This window comes from Muscardinus avellanarius, assembly GCF_963383645.1.
Source record: "Muscardinus avellanarius genome assembly, chromosome: 15".
NCBI classification, from domain to species: Eukaryota; Metazoa; Chordata; class Mammalia; order Rodentia; family Gliridae; genus Muscardinus; species Muscardinus avellanarius.
Window position 1 is genome coordinate 57,414,495 of NC_137801.1, and position 10,954 is coordinate 57,425,448.

A 10,954-nucleotide genomic window follows, 5' to 3' on the forward strand; every position below is an offset into this window, starting at 1 on the left:
TTGGATTATTTACAAAATGTAAATACAATATATAGAATGTATTGTAATAGTTATTATACTATATTAGAGAATAAAGATCCAGGGGAAAGTTTGTACATGTCCAGTACAGGCAGTTTTTTTTTTCTTTATTTGTATAGCAGTAGTAAACACAGGTGATTAGATTAAGATCTACAAGTAGATTTTAGGATTTGAAAAGGAGTGTGAGTTCCTGGGTGTGGTGGTACACGCTTGTAATCCCAGTCTGAGGGAGGCTGAGATTGTAGGTTCACAGCTAGTCTCAGCAATTTAGGCCATCTGCAATTTAGTGAGAGCCTGTTTCAAAATAAAAGAATAAAATAAGACTGGAAGTATAGCTCAGAGGTAAAATGCCCTTGGGTTCCATCCCCAGTACCACCCCCCAAAAATTGTGAATTTTGTTACTATGATTTGGGCTGTTCAATATGTAATATATTCACAAGTCTTAGCATGACAAATATTCTTTTACCTTGGGACTATTAGAACCCAGTGAACTTAAAAATCCACTTCTACTTTTAAAAATGGGTGCTGTTCTTGATTAGAATAGACAACTTTGTTTTAGAGGTAGGAGGAGAGAGACCACCATTGGAATCCCATGGCCTTGGCTGAGGTTCCAACTCTGCCCTGACTTCTCTAAATGTGTTTCCTTGGGTATAAGTAAAAGTAACAGGACCCAAGGGCAGTCCCCAGTTGTAAAGTTAGCCTGGCAGGAAAAGCCTAACAGCTCTTCATAGTGTTTTTACCATTCTACCCTTTTAGGTTTTCTTTCATTTCAAGCTTATCTAAATAGCTGTTCTAGCCAGGTGGCGCCTGTAATCCCAGCATTTGGGAGGCTGAGACAGGAGGATCGTGGTTCGTGGACAGCCTCAGCTACTTAGTGAGGCCCTCCGCAACTCGGTGACACCCTGTTTCAAAATAAAGAATAAAAAATAGGGCTGGGGATGTAGCTTGGAGGTAGAATGTCCCTGGGTTCCATCCTCAGCACTGCAATAAACTAAATAAATAAATAAATAAATAGAGTTGTTCTCACGCAGGCTGTCCGTTTCGTTGCGCTGGTGTCTTGGAGTTGTCCCAGTAAACATTTTCTTGTTTGCTCTTTGTTCGTCTGTGGCCCACAGTCTGAGATCTCTTGGTATTTCACTGAAATGTCATTTGCATTCTCTTTCTTTTCTGCCTTACACCATTGAGATCCTAAGTGTGTGAAGCTCTCATCCAGATTCGCACATGCGCCTTACATTTCTGTTATCCCAGGAAGTCCCCTCCTACCCCTCACCAAACCCCCATCTCTTTAACTTTTGGACTTCTAAAGCCTAGATTATTTTTGCCTCTTCTCGAAGTTGCTACAAATAATTGAAATTTGGGGTCTGGCTTTCCCTCACAACACAGTGATGCTCATGACAAAAGCCTTCCTTTTCATTGCTGGTAGAATTCCTTTATGAGTATTCCATGCTTTGATAACCCATTCTCCTTTGGATGGTATTTGGTTTGTTCTCAGTTTTTCATTATTGGGATAAAGCTGTTAGGAGTCTTCATCTTCTCACTCAGAACGTGGAGTATGGGTAATGTCTCTTCCTCTTCTAGCCCTGCAAGCATCAAAATTTCTGCCTCAGTTTCCTTGTCTGTAAAATGATGGGCTGGGAAATAACTGACGGTTGGGCCCAGCATTCTCTGAAAAATGAAATATAGCAGAAATTCAGAGTGAATGACCTAGGACTGTACGTAGTGCAGCACATATAAAAACAATAATGTGTGGGTACATGTGTGCATTATATTACAATATAAAATTAATTTGTTATTAAGAGTTATAGGCAAATCAGTTTGCAACTGATTTGTATGTACCCTTGTAAGCAAAGAAGTTGAGCAGCTGTGAGGTTATTTAATAATCCTTGTCTCTGCCCTAGGGGTGGCTAAACGAAATCACAATGATGTTAAACATCGTTTACAGAGGGCTTGGTATGGGCCTGTCACAACTTTAAAGGCTTTGCATACAGATCACACATATGAAGTGGGCTCTTGTCCCCACTGGAGGGACAGAGGAGTGCAGACATTGGTTATTTCACTTGCTAAAAGTCACAAAGCTAGATTTGGCCATGATTTGAACCAGCGCCAGTAAGTCTCTAGAGCCCTCTCTCTAAAGCGCTTTTGCTGGGGAGACAGAAAGGCAAGTAAAATGAGTTTAAAATGTATGTTCAAATGCAGAATTAGTTAAAGTAACAATCCCCTCCCTTTCGTTACAGATATGAGAAATGAGTGTTGGACGTCGAAGGTTAAAGCTGTTGGGTATCCTGATGATGGCAAATGTCTTCATTTATCTGATTGTGGAAGTCTCCAAAAACAGCAGCCAAGAAAAGAACGGAAAGGGAGAAGTAATAATACCCAAAGAAAAGTTCTGGAAGATATCTAGCGAACCCCCCCAGGCCTACTGGAACAGAGAGCAAGAGAAGCTGGACAGGCGGTACAATCCCATCCTGAGCGCGCTGGCCAACCAGACAGGGGACGCGTACGGCTCTTCAAACATGAGCCATCTGAATTATTGTGAACCTGACCTGAGGGTCACATCAGTCGTGAAAGACTTTAACACTTTGCCGGACAGATTTAAAGACTTTCTCCTGTATTTGAGATGTCGAAATCATTCACTGCTTATAGATCAGCCGAATAAATGTGCGAAGAAACCCTTCCTGTTGCTGGCAATTAAGTCCCTCACTCCGCATTTCGCCAGAAGGCAAGCTATCCGCGAGTCCTGGGGCCGAGAGACCCATGTGGGGAACCAGACAGTGGTGCGAGTCTTCTTGCTGGGCCAGACCCCCCCAGAGGACAACCACCCTGACCTTTCAGACATGCTGAAATTCGAGAGTGAGAAGCACCATGACATTCTAATGTGGAACTATCGAGACACTTTCTTCAACTTGTCTCTGAAGGAAGTACTGTTTCTCAGGTGGGTGAGCACCTCCTGCCCGGACACCGAGTTCGTTTTCAAGGGCGACGACGATGTTTTCGTGAACATTCATCATATCCTGAATTACTTGAATAGCTTACCCAAGCACAAAGCCAAAGATTTGTTTATAGGTGATGTGATCCACAATGCTGGCCCTCATCGAGATAAGAAGCTGAAGTACTACATCCCAGAAGTGGTTTTCTCTGGGTTCTACCCGCCGTATGCAGGAGGAGGTGGGTTCCTGTACTCTGGCCACCTGGCCCTGAGGCTGTACAATATAACTGACCAGGTCCATCTCTACCCCATCGATGACGTTTATACTGGAATGTGCCTTAAGAAACTTGGCCTCGTTCCAGAGAAACACAAAGGCTTCAGGACATTTGATATTGAAGAGAAAAACAGGAATAACATTTGTTCTTACATAGATCTGATGTTAGTACACAGTAGAAGACCTCAAGAGATGATCGATATTTGGTCTAAGTTGCAAAATGCTCATTTAAAATGCTAAAACATACACAAGCTAAGTTTTGCATAGAAAAACATACCTTGACCAGTTCCCATGTTATATTCTCACATTAGGGTAATTTCTATGTCAAACCATCAGAATTGCCTTTATAAGTGGTATCCATTTGAGGGCCTCCGGGTCCTTCAATTTGGTACTTTTGTGACGAGGGAAAGCAAAAGATGATATTTATGGAAGATATGGCAGGATGATTGGTTCTCATCATTTCCTACTGGCTAGTAGTCAACTATTTTCTAATTTGTCCCCACTTCTCATGTGAAATCATAAGTTTTTAGAAAGTGATCATTGTCAGTTATTTTTGTTCTGCCCTTCTGTATAATAATATTCCTATTCCCTTTATCATGATGAAGATACCTGTAATCCAGGTGTTATAAACCTAATGGGTACCGAGACTTTGTTTATACACGATTCATTGGTTTTGAGAAATGGAATTCCATTTTCATGAGATTTTTGGAAATTGTCAAGAAAACAGACTTTCAGAATTTCCTGCCATCCCAACAGTGTTCCCTTGTGTTATTAATATAATTAATTTTGCAAAATGAGAATCACTGTGTGACATGTGCATTTTACCTTGTTGTGGCCTTGTGGTCATCATAAGGAAAGTGTGACTTTAATTTTTCTTGTTTGGTTTGCTGGGTGAATCATAATAGATATCTGATTTTAGTATTTTGAAAATGATGAGTATAATTCCAGAACAGCCAACTGAAAATTGAATAGCCCCTGACAACCATATGAGCTTCTGCATTTTCCATGTGGACCAGGAAAGTGTGTGTGACTTTTAAACTCGAAGGGAAAAGATCGAAGTTGCAGGCCTTTTCTTCATGGTCTGTCGGTTTAAAACTCCAGGATTCTATTCTTGCCATATTTTCACTTGTTGCTTATATGAAATCATCCTTGAGTAGTGATTGCTTCCCGGTCTCCGTGTAGAAGTGCCTGTGTTCTTATTTATTTTTCAGATCAAAGACCAAAACATTTTCTTAAATATATTTTGTGTAATATTTTATTTGTATACAGTGTTGTCGAAGAAATATTTAACTAGAGCATGGTATTTTAAATGTTAAGGTGTAACATATGTTAAATAAAGCTAATGGTTATTTTTGAATTTTAGAATTTGTTTTTTGGGGTATAAACTACTAGAGTTGATAAAATTCTGCCAAAATATTGCTTATATGTACTATCTTGTAACATGCTTTCTTGAAATATTTTTGTGTTTTTAGAGATGAGGATTCTCATCAGATGCGACTGTAAAAAAAACAGAAAATAAAGTGACTGTATTTTTAATCATCATGTGTAATAATCTCTTTGTGTTTTTCTATATTTGATTACATTTTCTCTAAGAGGCCATTTCCCCCAGAAACCATTACAGTAATATTGAACTATAAATTTTTCTGTCTCAGTGGATCATCCATCTTTCATTTTAAAAATCTCAAAAATATTGTACCACTTAATGTCTTCAAAGAAAGTGTGAATATTTACTTGTGCATTTTTTGTGAGTGTGGTACTAGGGATGGAGCCCAGGGTCTTCTACCTTTGGGCTCCATCCTCAGCCCTATTTTATTTTTTATTTGGAAACTCGATCTTGCCAAGTTGCTGAGAGCCTCATCGAGTTGCTGAGGCTGGCTTTTAATCTGCAATCTTCCAGTTTCAGTTTCCCAAGTACTGGGATTGCAAGCATACACCACCACACCCAATTATTAATGATAAAGTATAAAGAGTTTAATGGGAGAAAGCTCAAACATAAAGACTATATAATCCCAAGTCATTTCCATTGGGGGAAAATGTGTCTGTGCGCACAGCGATGAAATACAGAGGCAGTCTTGACCCCTCAAGTGTCTTTCAGAGACTCATGTAGACACGAAATTGCTAATGGTGCCGTTCAAGGAACAGAAAGACTGGTGTAAGAAGGTCTAGCAAACTGTCCTTCCTACTTAGAATGTTGAGGCTGTTGATGCGTAAATAAGAGTCCACAAAATATTACACAAGATACGCCATGTGGGTCTGAAGACTTGTAAGCCGGGTTTCCTGAAGGTTCATGGGGCCTGTGTGTGACCTTTGCCCTCCAGTGGTCACCAGCACACCGACCAAGGGCCGCATTGCCATAATAGGGTTAGAAAAGAAAAAGGAGCTCTGAAAACATTCACAGGGAATTCATTCACAATCTGAATTTCAAGTACCTGGATTACAGCTGTATACACTATGCCCAGCGGAGGCCTTTCTGAGCTGCACCTCCAGCCCTATTTTGTTTTTATTTTGAAACAAGATCTCAGTAGGTTGATGAGAGTCTCACTCTGTTGAGACTGTCCTAGAACCCTTGAGCCTTCTGTCTCAGCCGCCCAAGTACTGGGGTTACAGGTGTGCACCACCATGCCGGGCTTCATTTACTTATTTTTGATACTACGGATTAAACCCGGGGGTATTCTACCTCTGAGCTACATCCCCAGCCTTTTTATTCTTTTTTTTTTTTTTTTTTTTTTTGGCGGGGCTGGGGATGGAACCCAGGGACCTTCTACCTCTGAGCTACACCTCCAGCTGTAATTTTTATTCTTTATTTTGAAACAGGGTCTCACTGAGTTTGAAAGGACCTCACTAGGTAGCTGAGGCTGTCTGCAAACCATGATCCTCTTGTCTCAGACTCCCAAATGCTGGCTTATTTTCTTACTAACTTGCTCAGGCTGTCCTCAAACTGCGATCCTCAGGTTTCAGCCTCCCAAGTATTGGGATTACAGGCATGTGCCACTCTACCCAGCTCTGGCCCTTTGTTATTCAACAGAAGTTCTTCGATGGTGGCTTCTCATGCCCACGACGCTGGTCTACGACGCTGGTCATTGCTGTACTGTGAGATTGACCTCATGGGCTTTGTCGCAAAGGGATTCTGAGCTTTACAGCTTCACACATGCTTGGGCTTAATTATGGTACCAACAGCCTGATAAATGAAGCCCTGTGTCTGTGCCCGTGCGAAGGATTCCCACCAGATCCTCTGTGAGGATGTAAGTACTACGTGTCTAATTCTTTGAGGCCTCAGTGAACCCACGTTGGACTTTTTTCATGTCTAATCCCAGGGCGTGTTGATTGTGAGTTTGAAGGTCAAAAGGCTAAAAGCACTGTCAGGGTTTGGACTTTTCTTAATCCAAGCAGGCCTTAAAGAGGGAGGGATGAAAGAGACCAGGTAGCTCCTTCCCACCCATGGCCCACCATCTCCTTTCTTGAGTTGGTCAAGGGAGACTGGAAAATGACAAGAAGTTGGGGATCCCTGGTTACCCTGGGAGCTGGGTCCAGATTAAAGACATCCCAAGTGTGGCCCTCTTCTCTCTGTTGGTAATTATGGTTCTGTATTTGTGACCTGGGTTATCTTGGCCCCTCAGAGGTGGAAGGGAAGAGACCTTATTTCCACTTCTAGGAGAATGAAGCCTTTACTCGGGCTGCAAGTTAACTTTGCTGTGACTTAGTTTCTCATGAAAGATGCCAGATGAAATAAAAGTTCTTGCTTAAAATGGGAGCGGGGACTCATGCTGGGCTTTGACGTTTGGGAAGTTTGGTTTTTCCTTGATGTTAATTCTATATTGTTTTTATTTATGTTTGTATGTATGTATGTATGTATGTATGTATGTGTGTATGTATGTATTTTTGGTGGTACTGTGGGTGGAACCCAGAGGCTTCCTACCTCCTGGCTATATTCCCAGATCTAGTTTATATTTTATTTGGAAACAGGGTCTCACTAAGTTGCTGAGAGCCTCATTCAGTAGCTGAGGCTGGCTTCAAACCTGTGTGATCCTCCTGTCTCAGCCTCCCAAGTGCTGGGATAACCACTCAGGCCTTGGTTTTTTTTTTTTTTTATAACAGCTATATTGAGGTATAAATTTTTTATATAACATTGGCCCATGGCAATGAGGCTGTTTTACATTTCCAGTAATAGACTAGTAATCCTTTATCATTGCCTTCTCTTAAACTGTATCTCACCTCTTTAAATAAACATATTCCCCTAAAAAGGGGTACAATGAGGAACTGGGGGTGTGGTGTAAGTGGTAGAGCACTTGCCTATCACGTATGAGGTTTTGAGTTGACCCAGCTCTGAAGAAAAAAAAAAATCTACAATGATTTTAACCATGGTTACAGTACAATTATCACTATAATCCACTACAAAATGATTTTGGTGGTGAGTCATAGCCAGCTTGTTATTTAGCTTCTTATAAGATTTTTTTTTTGGCAATACAGGGGATTGAGCCCAGGGACATTCTATCTCCAAGCTACATGCTCAGCCCTATTTTTTATTCTTTATTTTGAAACGGGGTTTTACTAAATTGCACAAGACCTCACTAAGTAGCTGAGTCTAGCCGTGAACCTGTGATCCTTCTGTATCAGTCTCCCAAGTACTGAGATTACAGTGCTTCAAGCCTCCAGAGTAGCTGGGATTGCCCCTGCCGGGTGTTTTTGTTGTTGTTTTTAATTAGAAGCCACCATGCCTGGCCCTATAGGGATTTTTATTTTGGTCATCTAAAAAAAATTTTTTTTTCCCAAGCTGGGCATGGTGGCTTCTAATACCTGGGAGGCTAAGACAGGATGATTTCCAAGTTCAAGGCCAACCTAGACAACTTAGCAAGACCCTGTCTCAAAAGGAGGACAGGGGGCTGAGTGAGCAGCTCAGTGGTTCGACACTCAGTACCCCTCCAAAAAAAATCCAAAACAATGTCTTACTTTCTTACTGTTCCTTCTATAGGTGCCTGTATGCAAGGACTCCTTATTTAAAAAAAAAAAAAACTTAGGCTTTTATTTTGATAATTCTTAATGAGTTACCTCAAGGCTTAGTTATATTGCTGTTCTCCCTCATTCTCATGGAAGAGAACGCTAACCGATCTCTGGCCATTTTTATTTTTTTTTTTTTTTTTTTTTTTTTTTTAATTTATTTTTTATTGGTGCAATGTATTTACACATCATAGTGGTATAAAGAAAATACTTTTGTAGACATACATGCACATCTCGCCCAGTTAGCCCCTACCACGATCCCCACCCCATTCCCTCCCCATCCCTCCTTCCCACGCTTGGCTTACTGGTTGACATCTAGTATTATAACAATTTATACAATATTAACATTGATAATCTCACATAACAGTTTCATTTGTCTGGTACCAAACTTTTGATGACTTAAAGATAACATTTCAATATTTCTTTTTGCTTTCTTTCTTACCAGAGAATATTTTTTCTTTTTTTTTTTTTTAGGTGAAACTATCATACATTTATTTATTTATTTTTCAGAAAAAATCTATCCTGATATGGAATATGGACTCTAGATACCCAAAACAGTCTCAAAGGAGAACAAAGCTAGAAGATGTATGTTTTCTGATTTCAAACCATATAAAGCTACAATAATTGAAACAGTGTAGTACTGTTCTAAAGGCAGATATATAAACCATTGGAGCTAAATAAAAGCCTAGAGATAAATTCTTCCATACATTGTCAAGTTATTTTTGACAAGGTTTCCATGAACTTTTGGTGGAGGAAATACTAGTCTTTTAACTAAATATTGTTGAAAAATAATAATAAATGAAAAAGAATAAAATTGGACCCTTATCTAACACATATACAAATATTAACTCAAAATAGATAAAAGACCTAAATATAAATCTTAATACTATAAGCTTTTAGAAGAAAATCTGGGTCATAAAACCTCACAACATTGAAATTGGAAGTGATTTCTTGGATATGATTTCAATGGCACAGGCAACAAAAGAGTAAATAAACTCCCTAAAAAATAAAAAAAAAATATTGTATATCCAAAGACAATGTAAACAGAGTTAAAAGTTACTGATCCTCTTCCAAGAGTTCCTCCTATGACCCATTTCTCCCTAACTCTCACATATTAGGGAAAGCATCTGATTTCTTATTTTTTGTGCCTGACTAATCTCACTTAGCATAATGTCCTCCAGTTCCGTCCATTTCCCTGAAAATGATGTAATTGAGTTTTTTTTGATGGCTGAGTAAAATTCCATTGTGTACATATCCCACAGTTTTGTAATCCATTCATCTGTTGATGGACATCTTGGCTGGTTCCATAGTTTGGCTATGGTGAATTGTGCAGCTATGAACATAGATACACATGCATTAGTTTGGTAGTTTGGTTTCTTTTCTTTTGGGTAGATACCCAACAGTGGTATTGCTGGATCAAATGGAAGATTTGTTCCCATTCTTCTGAGGATTCTCCATACTGTTTTCCAAAGTGGTTGCACTAATTTGCAATCCCACCAACAATGTCTTAGAGTTCCCACTTCTCCACATCCTCGCCAGCATCTGTTGTTGTTTGTGTTTTGAATGATGGCCATTCTAGTTGGAGTTAGGTGATATCTCAGGGTGGTTTTGATTTGCATCTCTCTGATTGCCAGTGATGTTGAGCATTTTTTCATGCATTTATTGGCCATTTGAATTTCTTCTTTTGTGAAGTGTCTATTTAGTTCATTTGCCCATTTTGTTATTGGATGCTTTGTTTTCTTAGTGTTGAGTTTCTTGAGTTCTCTGTATATTCTAGATATTAGTCCTCTATCAGTGGTGTAGGTGGCAAAAATCTTCTCCCATTCTGTTGGCTCTCGATTGAGGTTCTTGATAGTTTCCTTTGCTGAACAGAAGCTCTTCAGTTTCATGCAATCCCATGTATTGATTCTCCTTTTAATTTGTTGTGCCTTTGGGGTCTTGTTGAGGAAATGTTTGTCTGTGCCTATGTGTTGTAGTGTTGGACCTATGCCCTCTTCAAGGAGCTTCAAGGTCTCTGGTTTAATTTCCAAGTCTTTGATCCATCGTGAGTTGACTTTTGTACAGGGTGAAAAAGTGGGATTAACATCCAATTTTCTGCATATGGTTAACCAGTTTTGCCAACACCATTTGTTGAAGAGGCTATCTTTTTTCCAGTGTATGTTTTTGGCCCCTTTGTCAAAAATCAATTGGCTGAAAGTGTGTGGACTTGTTTCTGGGTCTTCTATTCTGCTCCATTGGTCTATATATCTGTTCTTTTGCCAGTACCATGCTGTTTTTATTACAATGGCTTTGTAGTATAGTTTAAAGTCAGGTATTGTGATTCCTCCTGCGTGGTTTTTGTTGCTGAGAACTACCTTGGCTATTCTGGGCTTTTTGTTATTCCAGATAAATTTAAGGACTGATTTTTCTATGTCTGTGAGGAATGATCTTGGTAGCTTAATGGGCATTGCATTAAATCTGTAGATCACTTTTGGGAGGATGGCCATTTTAATGATATTAATTCTGCCAATCCATGAACATGGAAGGTCTTTCCATCTTCTAAGATCTTCTTCGATTTCTTTTTTCAGTGTTTTATAATTTTCTTTGTAGAGATCTTTTACTTCCTTGGTCAGGTTTATTCCTAGGTATTTTATTTTTTTGTGGGAGATCCTGAGTGGAAGTGTTTTCTGAATTTCTTTTTCATTGGATTTATGGTTGGTGTACAGGAAAGCTTCTGACTTTTTAAGATTGATTTTGTATCC

At 39.5% G+C, this 10,954-nt stretch overlaps 1 protein-coding gene across 1 annotated transcript; it reads left to right on the plus strand.

Moving 5' to 3' along the window:
- Window positions 1-2,261: 2,261 nt before the first annotated feature.
- Window positions 2,262-3,458, plus strand: B3GNT2 (UDP-GlcNAc:betaGal beta-1,3-N-acetylglucosaminyltransferase 2; the record flags this gene model as incomplete). The annotated part of the gene is made up of 1 exon (XM_080711075.1): window positions 2,262-3,458. One exon carries the CDS (start codon window positions 2,262-2,264, stop codon window positions 3,456-3,458), a length of 1,197 nt encoding a protein of 398 aa, XP_080567201.1.
- Window positions 3,459-10,954: the final 7,496 nt, after the last annotated feature.